Below are 27,188 nucleotides of genomic sequence, written 5' to 3' on the forward strand. Positions count from 1 at the left end.
TTAGTTTCTTTTTCCAAGATTAGATTATAGGCCAGTCTCAGCCCTGTCAGGGTACTCTGTAGCATTTAGGGACTAACAGACCCCTCAGGTTTTCTTTTGTAGATTAAGGATGTGAGAAGTTAGAGAGAAGCTGAATCCCTAGAGCTACCGTTGTGGCCTAAAGGATGGGGCTATTCTGTGGTTCTCCAAAAGGCCAGCTGGGCCTCCTAGCCTGAAACCACCCAAAATAGGTGATGGAAGATGACTGGGCTGGTTTTCCACATCTCTTCAGTCCCTGCCCCACAATAAACCTCTAAGATAATCTGGGTACATGTATGACACTTCCTTGCAACATGGAAAAACCTGACTAATTCTCAGTACTCAGTAATTCAGGAGAGTGATGAAGAGGATCTGAGGTGAGATGTGCATGGAGCTGGAGAAAAAAGCCCATTACTTGGTGAATGAATGTGGTAGGATAAAGAGGAGTCAGGGGAAGCTCCCAGGTTGTCGGTTTGGAGTCTCAGGGGGATGAGTGCACTACCAGCAAAAGATAGAAGCAGGTTTGGAGGAGATTTGCAAAACTCGGTTTGAGCAGGTTGGGTTTGAGTTGCCTGTGAGGACACTTGGAACACATCTCTAGCAGACAGGTGGATACTCTGGTTACTTATTGCTAACTATCTACCTACCACGAAACTGAGTGGTTTAACATGACTTTTATTTATTTGTCCATAATTCTACAATTTGGGCATGGTGGAGAATAGCTCATCTCTGTTCCATGTGGCATCAGCTGGGGCAACTTGATGGGGCTGGAGAATCCACTTCTAAGATGGCTCACTCACTCACATGCGTGGTAGGTTGTGTTGTGTCCAATGGGAGCACAGCTGGGGCGATTAGCCCAGGTCCTCAAGTTTTCCTCTATTTGGCCTCTTGAAACGGCTAGGTGAGACTTCTGGCAGCATGGCAGTCTTGGAGTAGTTAGATTTCTTTCACGGTTCTTCTTCCAAAGGGCAAAAACAGAAGCTGTTGTCAAAAACAAAACTGAATGAACAAGGAAATAGATTTTATGCAGACTATTGCAATGGAGAGAGTACCTAGATTTGAAGATCAGAGTGTCTCAGCAGGGCTTTGCCTTGTACTTTTATAGGGAGCAGTAGACAGGTTATCAGTGGGATGACTTACAGTTGTGAGATAGGGAAACTGAAGGAACCCCATGAAGGATGGCTTTATTGCTGCCTCTTTTCTTACTAGGACCTACATCCCCACCCTACACATGCCTTATAGTACAGATAATGTATACATCTTCCTTGCAAAGGTCAAGGAGTTAATGATTTTTTTGGAGACTTCCAGCATAATAGGTAACATCTAAGGAGTGACCAGGTGGGGTCTTCATGAACATTTTCCCCAAATCCCTGGCTCCAGGGTGTAAATGACTTATGGAAAACATTTAAACACTCATCTTTGTTCCCGGATGTCTGAGAAGACATGTGCACAAGACCACAGTCCTCAATAAAAACAACAGACCCCAAGTAAAGCATCTCCCAGATGCTCTGTCTGCACTCTATGTCTTCAATAAACTCTCCTCTTGGCTTGCATTTGATTTCTATCCTGTGCAAAGACAAAGACCTTCTTGGCTAGTCTTGTGGGAACCCCTCTGGGTCCTTGGACTCCTCAGCCTGCATCAGCTGGAATTGTTTTGTAATCAGGAGATGTCTTAGTCAGCCAGGGCATGTTTGTCTGTGTCTAGATAATTTTAAGGCAACAAACAGTTCTAATCTCAGCTAATCATCCATGAGACAAAGAATGTTGAAGGGTTTGTGCCTAACCTTGTCAACAGGTTCAAGCAAAAAGGGAAAGATCTGTTTTTGGTCTTGTCACAGGTAAACAAGGAGTCATCTGCCAGTCTTTTGAGAAAGAGTGGACAGAGTCCCATCTAAGTCATACCGAGAAGGGTGGTTCTTTGTGGTAAGCCGTTTCCCAGAACACAAACAGGTGCGGGGGAGGGGGCTTCTTAATCATTTCTGTTTTCCCTGAGTACAGGTTCCAGCAAATTTCAGTGTTGTCACTGCAAAGACTTCTTACGGCTTCAGCCTGGAACTGGCAGTCGTTTTGCCACATTCTATTGTTTAAAGCAGTAACAGGTCCAGCCTAGATTCAAGGGGAGAGTATTACACAAGCACATGGATATTAGGGTTTATCATAGGCCACGAAAATACAGTTTCTCATAGAGTCTGAACCTTGGACTGGATGTATTTAGAATGGGGTGCTAGCATATCCTGGGTGGTAGCTGCAACTATCAGGTGGGATCACTGTGTGTGTGTCTATATTGGTAAATGTAGGAAAAAAAGTCCATCAACATTTCAGACCTATCAGATTGGAGGCTTGAGGGCTGTGATTTTCCTACTTTCTCAGAAGCCCTTGTTAATACTGTTCCTTGCTTAGCATTTATCCCAACATTTTCTGGAATTTTGTTGCTAGTTAAAGTTCCTGAACAGCATCTAGGTATTCACCTCATTTAACGATGAGAGGTAACGATGACAGGACTTAGCCAGAAATGATATTTAATAAGTTTTTACATTTTAATTATTTGCCCTGATTAGACTTGGCAAGAGGCATTAAGTTGACCTGTCCAGCTCCTGCAACAAAGAGGGCCAACAGTAGTTGAGGGAATCCCTGTGCAAAGGGGAGGGTTTTGAACAAAGGTCTCCCACACAGGGACCCTCCATGGAGGCTAGCTAACCTTTGAAAATTTGACCTTTTTCTTTCTTGGTTCCCTTCTTCTGGACTCAACACTATCAATTTCTTTTGGAGCTCTTTGTGAAGATAGGCCAATAAAAGACCATAAATCTTTTTTACTAGGTGAAGCATTTACCACTCTAATTAGCATTCCCATTTAAAGGCTTTCATATTCGAGAAACAAACACCAGCATTCCATGTGCTAAGGTTAAAGGAAATCTTAAATCATGAGTAAGTAGAGGTGGAGGACAAAGACCTAGAGTTTAGGCATTGCCTGTGTTCTGACAGTCATCAGAATTTTACTGAGATACCACAATGCTGAAGACACATACTGTCCTAGGTTTTTAGAGTAGAGATAAAATCTGAGCCTAGTATTGCGGATTTGTAAAACAAAACAAAACAAAACAAAACAAAACAAAACAAAACTTATGTGGGTTATAACAAAGTAGATCTGCATAAAATGTTAATGACTTCCCCAAAGGAGAGTAGAGTATGTTTCGGAGTAAGTTACAGGCTGGGTCCTGAAGCATGAACAGGAGTCTACTCAGCTGTAAAAAAACGCCGAGCAGGCCATTTACACGCAAGTAGGAAATGTAAATTCTGAGGCAGGAGGGCCAGCCTATTAGGAGTTTCTCGGGGGCTGACATCTCTCTTACTCTCAGTCCCACCCTGGGGAGGTGGTGGTGGGTGTGAGTGGTGAAGTCTCGGTACCAGGTTCCTAAGGCTACATCTGGGCGCAGGTTGGGGCGCAAGAGAGAGGACAAGGAGAAAGTTTGGGAGGGGGGGGGGGGGGGGAACGAGCCCTCCCGCGCATGCGTACTGGTAGCCGGCCGGCTCCGTAGAGGGTTTGGCCTGCGGCTCACTCCCCACGTCGTGCCCCGCATGGTCCCATAGACTGGGCCCAGAGAGCGAGCGCGTTGCGCGCCCGCGCAGCCTCCAGGCCGGGCGGGCGCCTGCGCACCAGCGTCCTGGGCGCTAGAGCCGCGGGGTTATTAGAGGTGGAGCGCGGGGAGGGCGCGCGGCAGGAGGCGGCCGCCGTTACGGCGCGAGCGTGGTCACGTGGTCGCTGGTCACCACCGCCCCCTCCCGCCCTGTTCTCTTTCTGGTCGGGCCGGGCCCGGCTGGTTCCGCAAGCGCCCGGCAGAGACTGAGGGAGAGAGAGAGAAAGAGGAGGGGAGGAGGAGGATTCAGGGAGTAGGAGCTGGGGAGCCTTTCTGCGCCACAGGTAAAACGAGATGATGATGATAATCGTAAAAAAAGCCGAGCCCCCTGAGCGCCTCCGCCTCCCTCCAGTGCAGCCCCACATGCAGTCGCTCCCGCCCCGGCCTCCCCCTCTGCCTCTCAGGACCATTCCCGCCTTTCCCAGCGCCGCTGCTGCAGCTGCCGCCGTCTCACGGGAGGGCCTGAGGGTGCTGCTGCTGCTGTCGCCGCGAACGGGTAGTCGCACCGCCCCCGTCTGTGCGCTTCCCGGGTCGGCGTGGGGGTTGGGTGGTGGGAGGGCGGCTCCTCTGGCTCCAGGGCGGGTTGGGCGAGGGGGCTGCTTCCACCAGTCCGCCTGCCTTCCCTGCCTCGGGAGGTTGGGGTCTAGGCTGCAAAGCCAACTGCTGCAAGTGGTCAGAGCCTGGTGGTTGGATTGTGGCTCAACTTCCTACTTGGTAAATTTCCCGTTCCTATCAGCCGTGGGCGGCACGCTTCCTTCCTAGGCCGGAAGCGAAACGGGCCCGGAATCCCCAAACCTTTTAAAAATGCAGCTTTTGGACTAGAGAAGCCTTTCGTCTTTGAGGAGAGCAACGTTACCCTGTGTTAGTACGACTTAAGTTTATTCACCTGAAAGAACATGCAAATTGAGGCCTTTAAGGATATAGGAAAAACTTTGTGAAAGTTGATCCCTCCTTCCCCTCCTTTTCCTGGAAAAACGAACACAGACCTCCTAAACATTTTTTGGTTCTATAAATGATCTAGAGTTCGTTCAATACCTATTAACTAGTTTTAGTTTCAGGGATATGATTTAAAGTTCACATCCTTCAGATTTTTTTTTCTAAATTTTCGGGAATGACTTCTATTTGTCAACTCCGAATTGGACTAAATCCCGAAATTGTAGCGTACAGGTTGCACGGCTTTGGGCCCGATTTCGCAGAGATTTCTAGAACCAGTCATTATTTGTACTTTGTACAAAAGATATAGTACAAAGAAACTGTATATTATTACTGCGCTGTTGCACAAAATACTGACTTAAAGCAGGTAGTAGTAAATGTAGGCATTGTTGAAAACAAACCTTTGATCTCTTACATTCATTTGTATGTTAGTCATTTCTCTAAATGAGCTTTTCGGATTCCACATCTTGGAATTTTCATACTATATCTCTAAATTCAGATGTAAACTTGAGCATTTTAAATTTTTACAACTATCTGCAAACAAGTGCTTCTCCGTCTTTAATATGCGTAGGAATCCCTTGTGGCTCTCCTTTAAAACGCAAATTCTGATTTAGTAGGTCTGTGATGTATCTTGATATTCTGCACTTCTTTTTTTTTTTTTTTTTTAAAGATTTTATGTATTTATTTGACGGAGAGAAATCACAAGTAGGCAGAGAGGCAAGCAGAGAGAGGAGGAAGCAGGCTCCCTGCCAAGCAGAGAGCCCGATAGGGGGCTCGATCCCAGGACCCTGCGATCATGACCTGAGCCGAAGGCAGAGGCTTTAACCCACTGAGCCACCCAGGTGCCCCGATATTCTGCATTTCTTATAAGCTCCTAGGTGGTGCTGGACAAGGAACAGTTCTTGAGTAGCAAGCGTCAATGATTAAGTGCTTTAATTCATCCTGAGTGTAGAGGTGGTTTGAGAGAAAGCAAAAGGCAGGATGACCTGAGAAAGTTCCTCTTAGGGCGCTCCTTTATGAAAGGTGAGTAGGCTGTGTTGGAATTCCAGGGGAGGGGATAGTAGTTCGGAGTGAGTTGCCCAACCTGGAGAAGTGAGGATGCCTCTTGTGCATGCTGTGGTGCATATATCACCTGGCCTGTGAATTTTCTGTGGAAGCCTGGTGTATTTCTAGCTGAAGGACTCAGCTCTGGGTAGTTGGGTTTTTATCAATGGACTATGAGTCCTGTGTCTCTGAATCCGTTGCTGGGATAAAATTTTCTTTTATTAATGAAAGTATTGAGTGTTTGCTTTTTCTCTCAGATGCAGCCTCAGTTGAGCAATGCATTCCTGAGCCTTGGAAACAAACTTGTAAAGAATTTAGGGTCTCCACCTGTTGAGATTATCCTAAATGGATTCAGATTTTTTCCCTAATCTAATCAAGAAAATGTAAATTGAAAAGTTGAAAAGTGTCATACTTAACCTCATACTTTATGTCTGTAAAAATCGTTGTACCTAACTTTTTAAAAACTTTATTGAAATGTAACATTAATTGCTTTTAGCACCGTAATTTTTATACTTTTCATTCTAGTCCTTACTTTGCCATCGTTTCTTCATGTTCTTAAATATTTATGACCATGCTTTTGAAGCACGAAGTGCCAGACACTGTTCTAAGCACTTTATGTATTTTAACTCATATGATGCTCACAACAATCTTTAAGGAAACTGAAGCAGAGAGAGGATAAAAATCCTATGCTAACACAGAGCTGTGGCTCTGGCTGACTCTACAGTCCATACTTTAATATTAAATCTTCTGAATGTAGCTTTTATGGAAGAAAATAAATTAATGATACCTTTCAAAATTCCCTTTTCCTAGTATTGTTGAAAATTATGAGATTTTCTTTCATTTTAAAATCCAAACTTCTCATCTTTTGAAAAATTTCCCCCATCGTATAATGAAAACTTGCCTCAATGCTTGTAATCTTTCCTGAAAAAGATACTGAAATTTGCAAAGCTTTATTTGTTTGCACCTGTCTGCCAGGCCGATCTTTCAAGTCTGTAAGTCACTATTAAATGTGAAAGTAGTGTCTGCTTCCTTTTGACTCTGCAAGTTTTTGTTCTTCATTTTTGCCTATGCTTCTCTTCCACCTTCCACCCCTTTTCCCCTTCTATGCATACATAGTAGACTTATCTTGTATTTGTTATCCTAATATTTAGGATTTTTTGCGGGGGGGGATTGATGGGTCACTGATTTTTTTTTATTTGACCAGTAAGGACGATAACAATCTAAGCATGAGTCACTGTTATCATATTTTAACAATGGGAAAGTCATAAGGACAACTTCAGTGTCCTTTTGTCTCTGACCGCTGAAAACTTTGTCCTGTATCAGCACCAGCCTGAGGAGTGGTGCTGGTACACTTGGTCTAAGACATTTCTCTTAATGTGGACAGATGATTAGAATGGCAGTAGTGTTACAGTGTGTGTACTGGAACTAGAGAAGTGAGATTTTGTGGCTGTGGGCAGTTGTGGGAGGAGGAAGTGAGAGGAGAAGGCCTATGGGCTGATTCTAGTAGCATTGATTCTTCATTAACTGGGATAATTGCGAAGCAAGTCAGTATAACAACAAATCCCTGTTGTAAAGGTTTTCTCGAAGTTCATACTGTGTTGTGATGGCTATCTGTTGTATTGTTATACTGGTCAGTTACTTAGCCTCATAGTGCCTCAGTTTTCTCAACTTTAAAGTGAGGATGATAATAATAAGTACCCCAGAAAATTGATTTGAGGATTAAATGAGTATATTTGTGTGTGTGTGTGTGTGTGTATGTGTATATATATGTATGTATAGTATATATACATATATAATGCTTGGTATCTGACACATAGGTAATGCTATCATGGAAGTGTTAGATACTGTGTTTTACTATGGATAATCTACAGTGTGGCTGTTCATATCCACATAACCAAGACTGACTGTATTTGAATGAACTTCATGGGAATTGTTTGGTATTTGGAATTTATTTGGTATGAAGTTGTATGGGCCAGCAAAACAAAGTTTGTATTTTTTGAATTATGAGACTGACGCGCTACCTACTGCGCTAACAAGGCACCTTATTTTTTGGATTAGATACAGAGTTGGTATAGTAATGCTCTTATCCCTTTGGGGGATTAAATATAAATAAATATGGTTTTGCTGCTCAGATCTTTCAAAATAAGGAAGTAAAGCTATAGAAATAAAAGAAGATGTTTTTAGTGGTGGTGTGAAAGGATTGGTTTAAAATTTTCTAGTGTAGTGCTGTGAAGCCTAGAACAAGGTCATCTTATTTATGAAGGCTCTGCTGAGTATAACTTTTACCTCCCTCAGCAGACTCCTTTGCTCCTTGAAATAATCCATCTGTCTGTGCATACTCCAGACTTGATCTACAGCCCCTTATCTAAAACCCAGGGTGACATATGTGTCTCAGAAGTAAAATTTTTGAAATTTAGAGAATTAATATAGGGCATATGCTTTATATCCTGAAACCTCCTGTGGATAGGAACAATCACCCCATAGTTGTACACATTAATTTTCCCAGCAAATTTATACATGTTCACACTAAGTAGAATAAAAAAGACCATAAAAAGCCTCCTGTTAGTTAGGCTGTGTTTTGTTGACAGCTTAGAAAACAGTTTTAGTTTTCAGAGTTTTTTGGATTTTTGGAATTGGAGATAAGGGGTTGGGATCTCTGTCTCTCTATATTTTATCATAGTACCTGTCTCTTTGATTAGAAAAAGAACTGGATTATGGGATTTGTGTGTTAGCATTTTCTATTTTTAGCACCTGTCATGGGACCTGGCATGCAAAAGATGCTCATTAAGTGTCCCCTAGTTTGGACGAAAAACCTCTGAAGATCGTATCATTCAGTTATTGTGCTACATGTGGTGTCTCTGACTCCATGAAGATATTTAGTAATTGTGGATTTATAATTTTTCTTGACTCAGTTGCCTAGGGAAGGTGATTATTGGATTACTTTTTTGAGACAAAATAGACTGAGGAGATTTGAAAGAGGCATTATAGATGATTGCAAGTTTTTATAGATTTGTGTTGACAAGAACGCTTATATTTACCTTTTTATGGGTCATGAAGTCTGCATTGAGAATGGTTTGCTTTTTATTTATATTTATTTATTAAAGATTTTATTTAATTGTCAGAGAGATAGAGAAAGTATAGGTAGGCAGAGTGGCAGGCAGAGGGAGAAGCAGACTCCCTGAGGAGCAAGGAGCCCGATGTGGCACTCGATCTCAGGACCCTGGGATCATGACCTGAGCTGAAGGCAGCTGCTTAACTGACTGAGCCACCCAGACATCCCCGAGAATGGTTTGCTTTTTAAAAATGATTATATTTAGTTTTGTATGATAATTTATGACAGACTAGTTGTGGTATATCTAAAGAAAATGTTGTGTATGAATATCTTGGGTTGAATAATTATAGTATAATAGCTTAGCCTGACATTAGAAATTTTTTTTCTATTACAAAAGGTAATGCCTATTGTAAAAATGTTATAAAAACAAATTATCAAAGGTAATGGTCTGCACTATTGGGAATTTCTTCAGTTCTCTTAGGGGTTATGTTGTCTTGAGAGAGGCTGAAAAAAAAAAAGTCAAATTTGTACTGCAAGTATTAGTTTAGAAAACCGAGTTGCAAATGTTGGTTAGCAACCAAGTTTTCTTACTGTTATTAAACATCTAAGTAAGATAAAAAGGTTGAACTAAAAGCAGTTTGGGTCTCTACTTGTAAATACCGATCTTCAAAATAATTAGATCAGGGAGAGGTAAAACCCCCACTTCTTATATAACCACCTTGGGGGCAGTGAGATGGAACTGCCTTCTGGTGGAGTTGGGTGGTATAGCACTGCAAGAAGACTGAGCCTGAGTTACAGGTCCTGGCTCTAGATGGGTGCATTCTGTTTGCTGGTAATTAGTGGGGATCAGAATGGACCCCTTCCGGTTTCCCAGAATAGGTACCTTTGGAGGTATTCCAGTAGCTAACTTCTAGGAATCCAAGAGAAATTACTAACATTATATCTCTTGCCACTCTGAGGTGAGATGGTGGATTGATTGCTCTGGATTCTTGTGGAGGTTGGGAGAGAAGGTGGAGTTGGTAGGAGATGGGTAGATGGTACCACTTTCTCTGTGCATTGGTTAAAGTAGACTTTTTTCTTCATGAAGTCCAGGAGTATTGTAGTAAGAATACTCATTTTGATAGGTCGGTATGCATGGCATAGGGAAGCTTGTGATAAATTGCCGCCTCTCTCCAGTCTTCATTACTCTTAGTAGTTCAGGGGTTAATTTTAACTTTTTTACCTGTGCTCTGTGTGTGTATGTGTATCATAGGTATATATGGATAAACACGTGTAGATACACCTGTTTTTTAAACTAAAAGTGGGTTTATGTTATTTTATTACTTGTGTGTGTTTTTCCTTTAATATTTTATGTTACTAATGATTTTACTCTTCTACACACTTTTTAGTAGTTCTATGACTTTCATTGTGTGAAGGTGCTGTTAGTAGTCCTCCATTCTTGGACACCTAGATTCCTTTCAATCCTTACATGACAGGCAGTGCTACACTGAACATTATTGTAGCTAATGTTCCTTTGTGCCTATGCATTATGATTTATTTAGGGAAAATTGTTGTGAGTGGAATTATTAGTAGTTCCAAAGATATGCCCATGTTTAATAGTTTTGAAACACATGACCAAATTGTACCACTTTACCGTTAACTACAAAGCTGAGAGGTCCTGTACTTGCGGTTATTGGGTATTTTCATCTTTATTTTATTTAGGCTTTATTTGGGCATCCTTGACTTTATACCTCCTCCTCTTCTGCCTTCTTATAGACTTTAGCATTTATGTAGTTAAATCTTGTTCTTCCTTTATGAATCTTGTAGGCTTTTCCTATATTTTGTTTATATAGTTATTTATATTTTAAACTATTTTCATAGTTTCAGTTTAAAATTTTGAATTTACAGTTATTCCAGAACATGGTTAGTTGTATAGTGTGAAATAGAGCGTACTAAATTTTTAAGCTTTTGATTAGTTTTCTCAGTACTACCGAATGACTGATTTATTCTTTCTGTATGTATATCAGAAATTTTATCATTTTGTCTTCTACTCCGTCCCACAGTGTTTTATTTGTTATTGGTGGAAATGAGATTTTTCTCCGTGTGTGTGTGTGTGTGTGTGTTTTCTACCTGACTATTGCTGGTCAATAGAAGAACCATTGATATTTTGTGGGTGTATTTTGTAATTAGTCACTTTCTGAATCTATTTATTAAAATTGGTTTTCAGTTGATTGTCTTACATTTTCCAAGTAGATAAGCATACCATCTGATATCAGCCATTTTTGTAGAGGTTTTTTTTTTTTTTTTTCATGATTAATTTTCATTTGTGGAAGCTGTGTTGGAATAATTTTCTTAATTTCATTGACTTGAAATACGGTATTTTGATACGGTGTCACTGTGAATTGATCTACTCAGTTCTAAGAAGGATTTAAAAATATTTGGAAACCACTTCACCAAGTGATCTCTCTTATGGACTGAATGTGTCCCCCCAAAATTTGTAGGTTGAAACCCTGCTCCCTCACTCTCCCATGTGATGGTATTAGGTGGTGAGACTTTTGGGAAGTAATTACGATTAGATGAGGTAATGAGGGTGGAGGCCTCCCGAATGGGATTAGTGCCATTATAAGAGTCAAGAGAGAGTGCTTCTTTTCTCTGGCAAGTAAAGATACAATGAGAAGTCAGCAGTCTGCAGCCTGGACAAGGACCTACAACCAGAACTTGACCTTGCTGATCTCGGAGTTCAGACCCCAGAACTGTGAGAAATCAGTTTCTGTTGTTTATAAGCCTTTCAGTCTATGGTACTTTGTCATAACAGCCGGAACTGATAATCTCTAAGGACCCTTCTGGCTCTGAAGTTTTGTGATTCTCCTTGTATGTCAAAATACTCATGGTAATACACAACACTTTGGTACTTTAAGTTAAAGGGCCTGCAGCTTCCTTCTTAATTGTGGCTGTCTAGCTGCACTGCCCAAGCAATTATTCTGAGGTTTTACATTTTCATCTCCTTAGAGCTTGAAGATTTCTTTCTTTGTGATTTGGCAGAAATTAAAAGGGAATACTGATAGACTACAGAAATCAAGCTGTGCAATATTGGGTTTATATATCTGTAGTATCTCAGGTATCATGATTTTCTTTCTCTGGTCAGGTAGTATAATTTTCCAATTTTATGGTGAATTTTCTTTTCAAGCTGTGGTCTTGCTATGGTCTACTTAAAGTTCTCCAAACCAAGTTATGTAATTGTCAGAACGGAGTGTAATGGAAGCCATTGGGAAGTGATAGACCAGGAAGCAATGAAGATAGGAACAAAATAGGGAAGGTGGGGATGGGGAAGTGCCTGGATGTATTTCTTTTTTCTCTGCCCCCTTCTACTCTCTGGTTATCCTTTTGTACTTCTTTGCCCTTCTAATGATTTTCTGGCTTCCTATTTATTCTTCAGATGCACTTCATTTTATCTTTAAGAGGATAGCTCCACTACCTCATTTCTGCTCCGGTCAGGCTTACAGATGCTTTCCCCTGGTCTGTGAAGTAGTCCTGAGCAGTCCCCTAATTTCCTTCCTTTTTGTCACTAAAACTGCCTGCATAATGGTGAGAACCAGTGGCCATCACCCATCCTGCCTTAAAAAGAGTGTGGCAAAACATTGATTAAACTTGGGTTTCCTCATAATGTAATACCACTGTTTTGGAAGCATTAATACAATTAGAGATACTTTATAAATTGTGAGAGAATTGTAGAATAATATCTGAGTGACTGAGGAGATAGTGAGAGATTAATGTTATAAAGAGAGAAAAGGCTCCTGAAGAGTCTATAATCTTAGATCTCCAATCCTGATTTCTTTTGTGAGCTTTAGACCTGTGTATTTGGTTGCTTGTTGGATAACTATACTTTTGATGGCCCACAAACTGCTCATGTTCATAACATCTGCAACTGAATTTACCATCTTCTCTTATAAAAGCTATTGCCCCTCCCACATGAATTAGCTCCAGTAGATGACTCCACCATCTTCCGGTTGTTGAAGCCAGAACCCTGATAGACACCTTTTATTCCCCAAATCATCATGTAATGGCATCAGTCTCAGTGGATTGTTGAATATTGAATCCATTGTCTCTTTATGCCCACTACTCCTGCTCTGGTATATCATCTCCAGATCATCATCTTTTTCCTTTGTCTCTGTAGAGTTTTCTGACTGGTGTCCCAGGATTCAGGTGATCTTTATGAGCTTTCAGCTGATTCTCTTAGTCTATTGCTTAAAACCTTTCAGTACCCTTCCATCACATTGCTCAGTCTTGTGTTTCCTTCTGCCTCCCGTATGATTTCATTATAAAACACTGAAATCTTTGAGTTTTTGGAACTATTTAGGATTTTGCTTACTTCAAGCCTGGAATAATTTATCTCTTGATTTTACTAACTCTTGTGAGGTCCTAGCTGAAATATCACTTTTCTACAGAGCATCTTACACCACTGAGTCTTACACCACTGTGTTGTCCTTTCCTGTCTGGGCAGATATGCTGTACTACAACATAACATTTATTATGTATTATAATTGTCTTTTTACCTAACAGTCTTTGTCCCACTTCTGACTGCTCTGTCACTACCAAAACCATCTATGCCATCTTTACTCATACTCCTGAAGCTGTGACTATTAAAAATAGGTGTCCCATACCATGTACTGTTTTAAATGCTGAATATATAGCAGTAAATAAGAGACTGTTCCAGTTATTGACTGCTGTGTGATTAAACCCCCTCCAAAACTTAGCACCTTATGACAACAGTAATATTTATTTACTCATGATTTTATAATTTGTATAGGATTTGGTAGGGTTAGTTGATCTCTGTTTTGCTTGGTGTAGGCTCACTGGAGGTTGGAGTTTCCAGTTCCAATATGGCTCATTCACATGGCTGGCAGTTGATTCTGGTAGAAATGGGATTATTATTTGTGTGTGTGTGTTTAAGAAATGGGACTATTATATAAAGGAAATACATAATTTAGATTTTGATTCTTATTGCCAAATGGCCTAATAGAAAGATACCCTAACTCTATACCCTAACTCTATACCCTAACTCTATACCCTAACTTTAGTTATTTATACTCTAACTTTAGTGCAGAGTATAAATTATATTTGCCCGTAACTTGCTACCAGAAGGTATTATAAATCATTGCTTTTGGTTAATGCCTTGGCATAGATTGATAGATTGCTTTTATGTTATTGTTTTAATGCCTTTTTGGGTTTTAGTTGTTGATTTTCAAGAGCTCTTTGCATATTCTAGATGTTAACTCTTTGCCTGTTATGTATATATTGCAGATATTTTCAATTTTGTCTTTTAATTTTGCTTATGCATTTTTAAAATTCTTACAAAGAATTTCTGAATTTTTATGTAGTTCCACATATTAGTCTTTTTCTTTACTATTCTCTTTCTTGGCAGAAATAAGATTACACTCAGTTCCTTATTCGTCATCTTTTTACCACTTTGGCTAATCTTCCGATAGCTTCAGATACAGAATTTTTATATATTATACATGTGTCTGGTGGAGAAAAAATAATCAATAGACTAATAAATTCCATAACATTTATACAGATATGTAGGGAATGAATTTCAGAATCTATCCATCTCTTAATGGTCTTATAATAGAATTGATCTGTTTTGGGATTTGGGAACATTCTATCCTAGATTATACCCGTTAATCAAGCTGAATAAAGAGAAGTTGTTACATAGTGTTCAGTTTTACCCACAAAATAAAACTTTTAGTGATTGAAATATAAAAATGTGAAATCTATTAAAATTGAAAATAAGGTAATATGATCAGCTGTAGTATATAGATAAAAGTAATTCCCTGAAAAGATATAGAAATGCTAGAAATTTTTTTTCCTTAGGAACAAACATGATACTGAGAAATTACCAGGTCAAAATGTACACAAAAGCAGGAATTTAGAGAAGCAGAATATTAAAACTGCTTTTCCTTTGAGAATATTAGCCACATTCTAGGAAAATTTACTTTAGTTTTGAGGGCCTCACAAAGCACAGGGTGTAGAAATTAAAGCCCATACATGCCCAGGGAGGGGAGTGTAATAGGATATTCTTTCCCTATAAAACTGGACTCCAAAAGAGCTATGGTCAGAGAGTATGGTTAAACCTCTTCTCATGTTCTTGCTTACAGGAGGCTGTAAGAATATTTGCTTTGGACTTGAAAAAAAATATCTGTTCCTAAGAAGTTATAACCATAAGCCTTCCTTTGCAGCTCAAATTCAGTGTTGCCTGGTCTAACAGAATCTCAAATTGTGAATTTGAAGGTGGTTCTAGGTGCTGGGCAGAAGAAATGAAAGTCCTCTCAGGTTGAATACATTTTGTCTTTGGTCCTAGGAAATTCCCATAAACATTTTTCTAAAGAATTATCTCACAATAAAATATAGCCAAGCAAAGAAGGAAATAAAGTACTATGGGTAGGAAGCAGCAGAAATAGTTGACAGAAATGAACCCATAAAAACTTCAGATTTTGGACTTAGTATACAGAGATGATAAAACAACTGTTTGTTCGGTTTACAGAAAGGTAGAAAATATCTGCAGGCAATCAGAAACTTGAGAGATTTGAAAAAGACCTGAACAAAACTTATAGAAATAAAAAGTATAGTAATTACAATGAAAAACTCAATAGAGGGGTGCCTGGATGGCTGAGTCAGTTAAGTATCCTACTCTCGATTTTTGGCAGGTCATGATCAGGGTTGGGAGAGCGAGCCCCATGTTGGGTTCTGTGCTCGGTGTGAAGTCTGCTTATCCCTCTCCCTTTGCTTCTCCCAGTCCCTGGCTTGTGTGCGTGTGCACTCTCTATCTCAGATAATAAAATCTTAAAAACAAAACAAAAAACTTAGTGGATGTGGTTAGCAGTAGATTAAATACAACTAAAGAGAACCAATGAACTGGACATAAATTGTTCAGAATGTAGAATAGAAAGATAAGGAAATGGATAAAAAGGAAGAGATTACAGTATATAGGACAAAGAATGAGAAGGTCTAACAGTATTTCGTCAGTTTTCTAATTGTAGAAGGGAGAAATAATAGGAAGGGGAGCAGTGTTTGAAGAGAGAATGGCTGAGCATTTTTCAGAGCTGAGAAAAACACCAGTCCATGGATTTAAGAAATTCTGAGAATTTTAAGTACACATCTAGACACATCATAGTAACGTGGAGAACACAGAAACAGAATATCTTAACAGTTGGCAGAGAACAAAAGATGGATCAGGTTTAAAGGAGCTGTAGTGGTTACACTGACAGCTGACTGCTCAGGAGCAGAGATGGAAGCCAGAAAACAGTGGGATAATATCTGTGTGGTGGGAAGAAGTTGCTGATGTAGTATTCTAAAACTAATGAAAATAACTTCTAGGAAGAAGGGTGTAATAATGACATTTTCAAATGGATCTGTAAGGTAGTCTCTGTGAAGAAATGTATAGATCTGTTTTTCTCGTTGATCCTAGTATTTAGAATGAAGACTTTTAACATAACCAATTTTGAGCTTCTATTCTTAGAAAGTTGTTGTGTTTACACTTGGTAAACAGAGCTACTCTTTGGCAATACTTTTACCAATATATTCCAACTTTTTGGATCTTTGATCTATTTAGAATCTTCAGTATTGTTGTAAGAAGTCTTTTGTGGTAATTAATGCATGCCTTTAAGTCTTGCTGAACCAGTGATGCAAATTTTAATATTCATATTTGAAATGATATAAGTCAAACCAAGAAGAATTTAGAGGAAATTGTGGCTTGGTGTTTGCAAAAGTAATTCACGTACTTTATTCTCCTTTCCCAGTCCTAAATATAAATTTCTGTAGGAAAAAAAGAGTGGGAGATACTTTTAAATCCATGAACAAGGTTAGCATAAATGTGAGTCTACAGTGGTGGGAAGAGCACACAGACCTTAAAGTTGATTAGATGGACTTGGATTAGAATCTGGTTCTACAATTTAGTAATTCAGTCCTGATGATGTGACTTAAATGTTCTGATACTTAGTTTTCTCATTTGTAAAATAGGGATACTTTGCAAGTGTATAATACAGGGAGGAATAGAGTAATGTTTGTAGAAAGCACTGAGTACAGTTCTGTGACTCTTACTGGGTTCTCAACTAATTGTTACTAATGAGTAACACAGATAAGTGAATTGAATCTGGCAAGGAATTTGAAATTGTTTTCTGTACAAGTGATATCAAAGAGTCATACTTTTAGTGTTGGAGAGTCATACACACTGATGATAATATTTTTTGAAGTTCAGAAATTGTCAGAATGTGGCTTCACTTACTGATTTGGTGATTAATTTTGTACCAGATCAGCTGTGTATGGTGCCTACAAATTAGACAACTTTACATTCTTCATGGCAGGTAACAGGGAAGGTGAAATCAGTGTCTTTCTTTAGAAAGTTAAAAAGATTGCTATACATTCACACAATATATATTTATATTTTTCTCTGTGTGTGTGTATATGTATTTTTGTGTCCTGAGGTTGAAGTTCTTGATGACAGTTAATTTATGGTAAACCTGAATATTTTAGTAATTTGGTCCATAAAATGTTTATAAAGAATGTGCTTAAAAACTTCACTGTACTTTTCAGAAGTTAAAAAAATTTGTTGGCCTCCAGTAATTTAAAGTAAGAGCCATCAGAGCACTCTAATTATTGCTATTTGAATTGGGAATCTGACTTCTTCATAAAATATTTAGACCTACATTTTACTTTCTCTCTCTTTTTTCCCCCTCTTTTTGTTGCTTGTAGTCCAGATGTGATATAGAATCTTTTATAATGTTGGGATTACTTGTGTACCCTGCAAATTATTTTATTTTTTACTCTTTATTCAATATATAGACATTTCCCCTCATTGAGTAGTGATAATTATATAGAGCATATTAGCTGATTGCATTTTTAAACCATCCTTCTTATAGCAAACTTTAAAAATTATATAATGAAGACAATCAGGAGTTTTTATTTTTGGAACTTGACATTTTTAGAATGTTGGTTGTAGTAATATGTTGCATTTGTAGCTTTTGAGTTTATTCAAGTTATAAAGACAATGACTAAAAACAAATTAGGCATTTCTTATCTTTCAAGAAGTTCTAGGATCGCCAGTCAAATACTTTGAAAAGGGTTTGGGTAAAGATAGTGACAAAACTTTAAGTAGAATCACAAATGCTTCCTATTAAACATGTAAGTGTTTTAATTTTCTTGATTTATATGAGATACTCATGTGATGCAGAAATTGAATAGTAGCAGATTTTTGGGCAGTTAGATCATGTGATACTGGTATTCCTCCAGTGCTGCTTTTGATCTTGGAGGTAATCCCTTGTAATCACAAACTTTAAAGGACCTTAAGATTATACTTTCTAAGCTGATATATTTTGCATTAGTAAAAATATATAGGATTAGAGAAGATACTGTATAAAACTCATGTAGACATTTTTTTTCTTGTTTACATTTGACTTTGTATTTCATATTTTGAGCTTTGGTTGTTTATAGTCTACAGGCTGATAATTTCTTTTTAACTAGTAGTTGTACTGTGTGAAAAATTATAGGTTAAATTTGAATGAGCCCTGTTTTGTCTTTCATCTTTTCCAATCTTTTATATTTTGAAAATGAGTGTTATTTCATGATATCAAACTCTTTGTGAATCAAAGTCATTCTTCATAGGAAGAGAAATTGTTACTATAGTTTTAAGCCAGGATTTATTCATGTCTTCTTAGTGCTCTAGTTTGACTTTTTTGCAGAACTGAAGAGGTTTGTAGTTATAATTATATGTTCACATTTTACAATACTATTAAGAACACTGATAGGTTAAAAAAAAAAGTAATTTAGGTGTTTTTTAAAGTTCATCTAGTAGTCCCATTAAAAAATAACACTAGCGTAGTGTAGGCTTTTCTAGTTAGTAATGACTGCTTATATAAAATAATGATGATGATATCAGATTTCACTGGGTTGCTTTTGTGGTGTTTTACTGAGAAAACATTCCATTTATGACATGCTAAATAATATTCTGTGTTTTTAGTGGAAATCCATAGTCTCTGTAGAATTTCTCCAAAAGCTTTCATTTGAAACATTGTGGTATTTTTAGTCTTGAATCATAATTATCTTTTATTAAGCAGTTACACATGAAATTATTCAGAAATCATTGCAGTTTTGAGAAGATCAGTGAAAAATTTGGTGAAAACAAGTATTTTTATAATTAGATTGATTATATTAATAAAATTTCAAAGTTTAATGATAACAAGGAATTCTTGATAATATTGTTAGCTGCGATGATAACTGTGGTTATGTAAGAAAGAATCTCGTGGTTTTTTTTCCCCTATATTTTCTAAGTAAGTAGGGTCTAAAATTACAGCAGGTTTGGGATAGACAAATAATTATAGCAACATTTGATAATTTGTTGAGTCTGGGTCATGTGTCTATAGGGGTTTGTGATTTTATTTTCACTTTTTAATATATATTTATAAAATCTTATTTTAAAAATTGAGTTTACCAGGGGTTAGGGGAGGGGAAGCAGGGAGTTACTGCTTTAATTGGTACAGAGCTTCTATTTGGAATGATGTAAAAGTTCTGAAAATGGAAAATGATGGTGGTACCATTGTGAATGTACTTAATGCCACCAAATGACACAATTAAAAATGGCTAAAATGGTAAATTTCATGTTCTGTATATTACCATAATGATAAAATGTTAGTATGTTGTAAAAATAATTCCCAAGAATTATACTTTAGGGAAAACTTTTGGAGGTATGTAGTACCTTTCATCTTTATTTTTCTTTTCTCACTGACTTTTTCTCCTTTAGTTTGGAAAGAAACAGGAAGGAAAAATGCCCCCATCATGTCAGCACTTTCTTAATGGGGTTGGGTTCTAGAGTGGTGCTCTAATAGCATGTTAGTGATTTGTGAGATCAGTTTAGTGGGTTGCTTCCAGCATTAAAACAAATTAGAAAATATTAGGTGCATTGTGTATAGTGAGTGTAAATATGGTTATTAATTTTTTCTTTCAGTTGTATAACATGTATATGTGTACTGAGTTGTGATGTAAACTGTATTCTCTCCGTGGAGTAGGTATTTTTTAGAAAGGAATAATATCAACATAGAGGTTATGGGTTGCTGCATATTAACTAGAAAGCAGATGTCAAAATTTTGCACAAAGGGGCTAGGATAATAACTCAGATTTCACGAAATTTTAAGACATTAATCAGACAACTAGGAGGAATAATTAAGCAAGATGATCTGACAAGGCTATTCTATCAGCATATGATGATAAGTAAAATGTACAAAATGAGGGGAGTAGGTTGGCTGGTAGCTTGGGGAGGCTGATCTCATTTTTGAACTTCTGTATCAGTGAAAAATTAATTGGTAATTATGAACTTTTCTAGGTAGGTTTTATCTGTTATTTGCAGATCTTCACACATAGTTGATGCTCTTTTTAGTTATACAAGTATTATTTATGTAAAAAATGTGTGGGAGTTTGATAATATTAAATACGATTTAAAATATTGGCTACAGATTGTCCTGTCATTTTAACCTTTTTTTTTTCTTTTTTTTTTTTTAAATCTTTGGTTCATTTTTAGCTTTAAGTCCCCCACAGGGAACAATTTCCAGAGAAAGCAAGGGAGAACCAGGCTTTAGAGCTAGATAAGACTGAACTCAAATTTTACTTCTACTAGTTGCTGGTTAAGTTGCTTGGAAAAACTATGTAACCTTTTTGGGTTTTCATTTCCTCACTCTGACATTGCCTTGGGGTTTTAAGTAAAATGAGGTGATTTATGTAAAATGGCTGGTAGTGGATAGTTACTCAGGAAATGCTTGTTGTTGTTAATGTCAGGTCCTTTTTCCTTCACATATCTCATTCTTCCGAAGTCTGTAATCTTAAATTGATCTTTTGCTTTAGTTTGGGAGATTATCATATAATACCTTTCTATGGTGATCTAGAACAATTTCAGTGATTAAGACGTAGTCACAAAATAAAACTAAATAATAGATGTTTTCTGTGCTTTAGGAGTGTTTCATTTCCTGAAATATTTTATAGATGGTAATGGTTACTGAGTTATTTTATTAGACTAGTTCTACTTAGAGAATTTCATGTAGTAATTATATGAAAGGGAAATTGAGAGGTCCTGTAAAAATCATTTGTTAACACTGAACGCTTTACACTTGTGCTCTTATTATTTATATTTAAAGCAGTTCTTTTCACTTTAACATTTTATGATGTTTTAAACAATTTATGAGATAAGATTAATGGTTTAAGGTATGTCTTTTAACTGATTAGTCTAGTTGGATTTGTCTTGAAAAAGGACTGAATTTTGTGGATTTGAATAAGTCACTGACAGGAGGTCTTGAACATTTTTTTCCCTCCTAACAGATGTCTTGGCCTGCAGTGACTCCAACTCCCATAATCCTTCCAATTTTCTCCTCTACCAAATAAGTTTTTAAAAAGTGACATTTTTATTATAAGTGATTGACTTAATTCAGGCAAACATTGCAGCTGAGGGAAGACTTCATTCCAGTGAGGAACACTTTGGTATGAATAAAATGTTAGATTCTTTATTTTTACTTTATGAATTTAATGCATGGTTCCCTTTTGCCCCACTCCCCCACCCTGTATTCAAAATAATAATTTTGTGTAATAAGTTTTCATCAAGATTAAAGTTTTTATGCTCTCGTATGCTGAGGTATTGCACTGTCTGATACATTTTATTTTAAATGACATTTAAAAACAGAAATCAGTCAGGATTAATCCAGAAAATAGTAACCACAGTGTGTCTTTCAGCAGAGGAAAATTAATTCAGGAACTGGTTGTACAGGTAATTGCTGAGAAGCCTATTGGGGCTATGAGACAGCCAGATATTAATAATACCCAGAGACTCTGATACCAGTAGGGCTTGGGGGAAGGTGAGAAAAGCTGGTGTTGTCAGAGTTTAGAAGCCAGAGCTATGTGGGGGAGCTAGAGCCATAGCTGGGGCTTCATGATAGGAGCTGGTATGTCAGAGGGTGGGACTGTGTGGAGGGAACTGGAGTTATGGAAGAGAAAAAATTTCTGCCAAGGATGTGTCAGGGAGTGGGCAGAATGGAGGAGAAATACTCTGGCTTCTTCCTCTTTTGCTTTCTATCACTTGTCTCTTCCCATTGGCCAAATCTCCCTGGAAACCAAAGGGAAACCAGAGTTTGCCTGTGATACAGAGCAGTACAGGCTTACCTGGGGAATGGATATGAAAGCCTTTATTATGTTGTTAGTGTATGATATTCATCAATATCCCTGTGCTCCTATGTAGTATTAGCTATTAAGAAGACTTACCTAAACAACAACAAAAACCAGCCAACAGCAAAAAAAAATCCTTTCAGTGGTTTTTTTTTCTTTTCTTCCTCCCTCCCCCACTCCCCACCAACAATGGAAAGAATTCTTGAAAACCAGTATTATGGTTAGTATTTTGGTTCAGTAAAAACACTTCCCGAGTGGCACTATTTAGGTAAATAAGCTATGAAGTAGAAAACACTTGGTTCTTGGTATTGTGGTTCTCATAGTTTACTGGGAGAAACTTTTTAAAATTTATTTTTAAAAGATTTAGAGAGAGCATGCATGTGTGCAAGTGGCAGGGAGTGATGGATGGAGAGGGAGAGAGACTCGTGAGCTCCCTGTTGAGTATAGAGCCTGACATGGGGCTTAGTCCCACAGTGCCGAGATCATGACCTGAGCTGAAATCAAGAATCGGTTGCCCAACTGACTGAGCCACACAGGCGCCTCTAGAAGAAACTTTTAAAAACAGGGATAATTTAAAAATTTCAGTAGGATGTGTGTTAAGTTAGAGAGAGGGGACGTATTTTTTGTAGGAACTCAAGGGAGGAGTTGTGAATCTAGTCTCGTATTTTTGGAGTGTTCTCAGGACTCGGGAAACTTGAGGCTTTAAAGGACTGGTCAGAACTGGTAAAGGGGAGTGGAAGGGAAGCTGCTGGAAGGAGGAGAAGCTTGAGCAAAGGCTCAAAAGCTTGAAAAAACTTAAGGCACATGCAAGAAATTTCAGTTACTGTTGGTGGAACTTCAAGTTTGACTCATAAAATGGGCCTGGGATGAGGTCAGGTTATTTTTATTCTCAAGCTGTTAGGGAGCTATTGGAGGGCTAGTGAAGTGGCCTGATAAACTTTGTTGTAGCTGTACTTTTCCCCTTAAGTGTGAAAGGTGGGTTCAGGAGGGTGTCATCTAGAGGTGGGAGACCTAAGAGAATATTACACTGGTCTAGGCAATAGAGGAGTAATGGACATACACTCTTCAAAGGTGGCCTTATGTCTCTTAGTCATTCACTTCATCTAAGTTTTGGTACCAAGCTTCTCAATCCATGCTCCATGTTAATATACCCTTTTCTGTTACTTGAAAATTCAAAGTAAATCATATAACTTTTAAAATAAAGAAGTGGATGAAGTGTTGTTTTGTTTTCAAATTATACATATGCCTCTTTGGATACTCTGTTGTTCTTTTTGAGAATCCCAGAGTCAGAAACAGGAGTAAATCACACACTCTGCTCTCTAGAAGCAGTCCTAGAATACACTCACTAATCTTGCTCTAGTAGGGTTTGGAGTGCTGGAGAAGGGTGCCTTGTTCTAGAGCCAGCTTATTGTTGTTACTGAAGTGTTATGGGTTGCAGCAATTTCCTGTAGAGATGTACTTGAAAAAAATTTCCTGTATTCTCTAATGTAGTTTCCGATATTGAAGAGTGACAGATTTGCAGTGTGACATTTAATTTTAGTAAATATATCTTTTAAAATACCAAAATCCTGCATTTGAATATGATCCATTTTACACATTGATTTTAATGTATACTCTGTAATTCTGATAATGAATGTGAGATAGACGTTATTATTAGTGCTTTTTTCTTTTTCTTTCTTTCTCTGGTCTGGTTGTCTTTTTCAAACTCTAGTGGGACTGCTACTATATAATAGATGAGCAAGTCAATTCTTGTCACCATGAGGCCTATAATCTAATGGGAGGTGGTCAGTGGACATTAATTCATTATACAAGACCTGAGAAATAAGTAAAAATCCAGACATGGTATTGAGGGAATTAAGAGGAAAAAGATATTTCCTTTATTTTACTGTATGTAAAACATGTATTTCCCCCCACATTTTAGCATTTCTAAAATTGACAGATGTCTTAAAATTTGATAGCATCTTAAACTTGAGGAAAAGTATATTTTTAGAGAATAATAAAGGCATATAGGTTTTAGAGGACAAGGAATTTACTTACGTTGGACAAAGTTCTAAGAAAAAGCACCTGGGCAAGAAAGCCATGATATGCTAAAGTAATGGTAAGTGCTTTTGGGAGGCTGACATTTTTTGTGCTCAGGAATGACATAAGAAGAAGTGACATTAGGTATGTGGGTTGAATTCACTTTATAAAAAGTTTTGAATATAAAGCTGTGGAGAAGGGGAATTTTATTCTGTAGTGAGTGGGAAGCTATTGATGGGTTTTAGAAGGGGAAGGTATGGTACATATTACATTGTGAATTTCTTGTCCTGTATTTGGGAATATAATGCTGTACTGGAGAGAAGAGGAATTGAAAGAAAGGAAATTATGCTGACTTGAAATAATGACTTTATTGAAAGGAAAAGATGTTATGGAGGTAGAATTGACAGAAATTGGTGACTGTGAGGGGTAGGGCAGGTGGTGGTGAGGGAGAGATAGCAGAATTACTAGTATGGGAGAGGAGGAATGTTATCTGAAACAGTATGTGTTGAAGTCAGAAAATGAATGTGCACTTTGTGACTGATGTGACTCCTCCTGTCATTCATGCAGCAAAAAAGAGGGGTTATTTAGGTTTGGAGGTCAGCAGAAAGGTCAGGGCTGATGGCAAACATTTAGTAGATGGTGTTATAGTTGAATACATTTCAGAGATTCATGAAGAAAGTAAAGGGAACATATTAGTGAAGAATTATATATATGAATATATATATATATTTTTTACTTTTTTTTTTCTTTTTTGCATTGTGAATATTACCACACATTTAATAAGTTATACCAATTCTATATAATCTCTTTCAGAGGATAAAAGCAGAAGGAACACTTTCTAAATCATTTTGTGAGACTGACATTACCTTTTTATTTTGATTTAAATTCAATTAATTAACATAATGTATTATTAGTTTCAGATGTAGAGTTCAGTGATTCATCAGTCTTATATAAAACCCAGTGTTCATTACATCACATGCCCTTTTTAATGGCTATCATCCAATTACCCCATCTTCCCATCCCCTTCCCCTCCAGCAGCCTTCAGTTTGGTTCCTATGATTAAGAGTCTCTTAAGGTTTGTCTCCCTGATTTCCTCTTGTTTTATTTTTCCCTCTCTTCCCATATGCTCCTCTGTTTTTGTTTCTTGAATTCCACATATGAGCGAGAACATATGATAATTGTCTTTCTGTTATTGACTTATTTTGATTGAGTCCTGCATCAGGCTCCCAGCTCAGGAGTCTGCTTCTTCTTCTGCCCCTCACCCCACTCTCATGCTCTCTCTCTCTCTCTCTCTCAAATAAAATCTTAAAAAAAAATATCCACTAGTTCCGTCCATGTCATTGCAAATGGGAAGATTTCATTTTCTTTGATGGCTGAGTAGTATTCCGTTGTATATATCAACACTGTATATATGAACCACATCTTTATCCATTTATCTGTTAATGGACAACTGGGCTTTTTCCATAGTTTGGCTGTTGTGGACATTGCTGCTATAACCATTCAGGTGTACATGCCCCCTCGGATCACTACATTTGTTTCTTTGGGTAAATACCCAGTAGTGCAATTGCTTGGATGTAGGGTAGCTCTATTTTCAACTTTTTGAGGAACCTCCATGCTGTTTTCCAGAGTGGCTGCACCAGCTTGCATTCCCACCAACAGTGTAAGAGGGTTTCTCTTTCTCCGCATCCTCACCAACATCTGTCATTTCCTAACGTGTTAACTTTAGCCATTCTGACTGGTGTGAGGTGGTCTCTTATTGTGGTTTTAATTTGTATTTCCCTGATAACCAAGTAATGTTAAGCGTTTTTTCATGTGTCTTTTGGCTGTTTGTATGTCTTTTTTTTGTTTTGTTTTGTTTTTTTGTTTTTTTTTGTTTTTTTTGAGAAATGTCTATTCATGTCTTATGCCCATTTCTTGATTGGATTATTTCTTCTTTGGGTGTTGCGTTTGATAAGTTCTTTAATAAACTTTGAATACCAGCCTTTTATCTGATAAGACATTTGCAAATATCTTCTTCCATTCTGTTGGTTGTCTTTTGGTTTTGTCCACTGTTTTCTCTGTTATGCAAAAGCTTTTGATCTTGATGAAGTCCCAATAGTTCATTTTTGCCCTTGCTTCCCTTGCCTTTGGAGACCTATCTAGTAAGAAGTAGTTGTGGCTAAGGTCACAGCAGTTGCTGCCTGTGTTCTCTGCTAGGATTTTGATGGATTCCTATCTCACATTTAGGTCTTTCATCCATTTTGAGTCTGTTTTTGTGTGTGGTGTAAGAAAATGGTCCAGTTTCATTCTTCTGCATATGGTTGTCCCAATTTTCCCAACACCATTTATTGAAGAAACTTTTTTCCCATTGGGCATTCTTTCCTGCTTTATCAAAGATTAGTTGATCATAGAGTTGAGGGTCCCTTTGTAGGTTCTCTTTTCTGATCCATTGATCTATGTGTCTGTTTTTGTGCTAGCCCCATACTGTCTTGATGATTACAGCTTTGTAATAAAGCTTGAAGTCCGGAATTGTGATGTGCCCAGCTTTGGTTTTCTATTCAACATTCCTCTGGCTGTTTGAGGTCTTTTCTGGTCCCATACAAATTTTAGGATCATTTGTTCCATTTATTTGAAAAAAAGTTCATGGTATTTTGATAGGGATGGCATTGAATATATAGATTGCTGTAGGTAGCATGCACATTTTAACAATATTTGTTTTTCCAGTCCACAAGCATGGAATATTTTTCCATGTCTTTGTGTCTTCCTCAATTTCTTTCATGCATGTTCTATAGTTTTCTGAGTACAGATCCTTTGCTTCTTTGGTTAGGTCTATTCCTAGGTATATTACAATTTTTGGCACAATTGTAAATGCGACTGACTCCTTAATTTCTCTTCTGTCTCATTGTTAGTGTGTAGAAATACAACTGATTTCTGTGCATTGATTTTATATCCTGCCACTCTGCTGAATTCCTGTATGAGTTATAGCAATTTGGGGGTGTAGTCTTTTGGGCTTTCTGCATAGAGTATCATGTCATTTGTGAAGAGTGAGAGTTTGACTTCTTTGCCGATTAGGATGCCTTTTATTTCTATTTGTTGTCTGATTGCTGAGGCTAGGATTTCTAGTACTATGTTGAACAACAGTGGTGATGGTGAACATCCTTGTCCTGTTTCTGGCCTTAGGGGAAAAGTTCTCAGTTTTTCCCCAATGAGGATAATTTTCACTATGGGTTTCTCATATATGGCTTTTATGATATTAAGTCCTGTTCTTTCTATCCCTACAATGTGGAGAATTTTTATCAAGAAAGGATGCTGTATTTTGTCAAGGATGCTTGTAT

At 37.8% G+C, this 27,188-nt stretch overlaps 2 protein-coding genes across 2 annotated transcripts in view; one reads left to right on the plus strand and one right to left on the minus strand.

The window, feature by feature from the left end:
* Positions 1–673: 673 nt before the first annotated feature.
* On the minus strand, positions 674–6,170 carry LOC111154964. The gene is made up of 5 exons (XM_022514922.1): positions 6,163–6,170; positions 4,365–4,510; positions 4,061–4,296; positions 1,921–2,124; positions 674–976 (listed from the first exon to the last, which is right to left on the minus strand). Exons 1-5 carry the CDS (start codon positions 6,168–6,170, stop codon positions 815–817), a joined length of 756 nt encoding a protein of 251 aa, XP_022370630.1. The 3' UTR covers positions 674–814.
* The window catches only part of LOC111154984 (TBC1 domain family member 5), a 544,655-nt gene continuing 520,980 nt past the window's right edge, over positions 3,514–27,188 (plus strand). Inside the window, exon 1 of the mRNA XM_022514953.1 lies at positions 3,514–3,937. The gene's annotated coding sequence lies outside the window, so the exon portion shown is untranslated. The remainder of the gene's footprint in view (positions 3,938–27,188) is intronic.

This window comes from Enhydra lutris, unplaced genomic scaffold, assembly GCF_002288905.1.
Source record: "Enhydra lutris kenyoni isolate GAN:26980312 unplaced genomic scaffold, ASM228890v2 scaffoldscaffold39, whole genome shotgun sequence".
In the NCBI taxonomy this organism is placed as follows: Eukaryota; Metazoa; Chordata; class Mammalia; order Carnivora; family Mustelidae; genus Enhydra; species Enhydra lutris.

Coding starts and splice junctions, on each gene's coding strand:
- LOC111154964 (XM_022514922.1), bottom strand. Junction 4,297..4,364: donor AGGAACGGGAAATTTACCAA/GTAGGAAGTTGA, acceptor TTTGCAGCCTAG/ACCCCAACCTCCCGAGGCAG. Junction 977..1,920: donor ACAAAGAACCACCCTTCTCG/GTATGACTTAGA, acceptor GCCCTTTGGAAG/AAGAACCGTGAAAGAAATCT.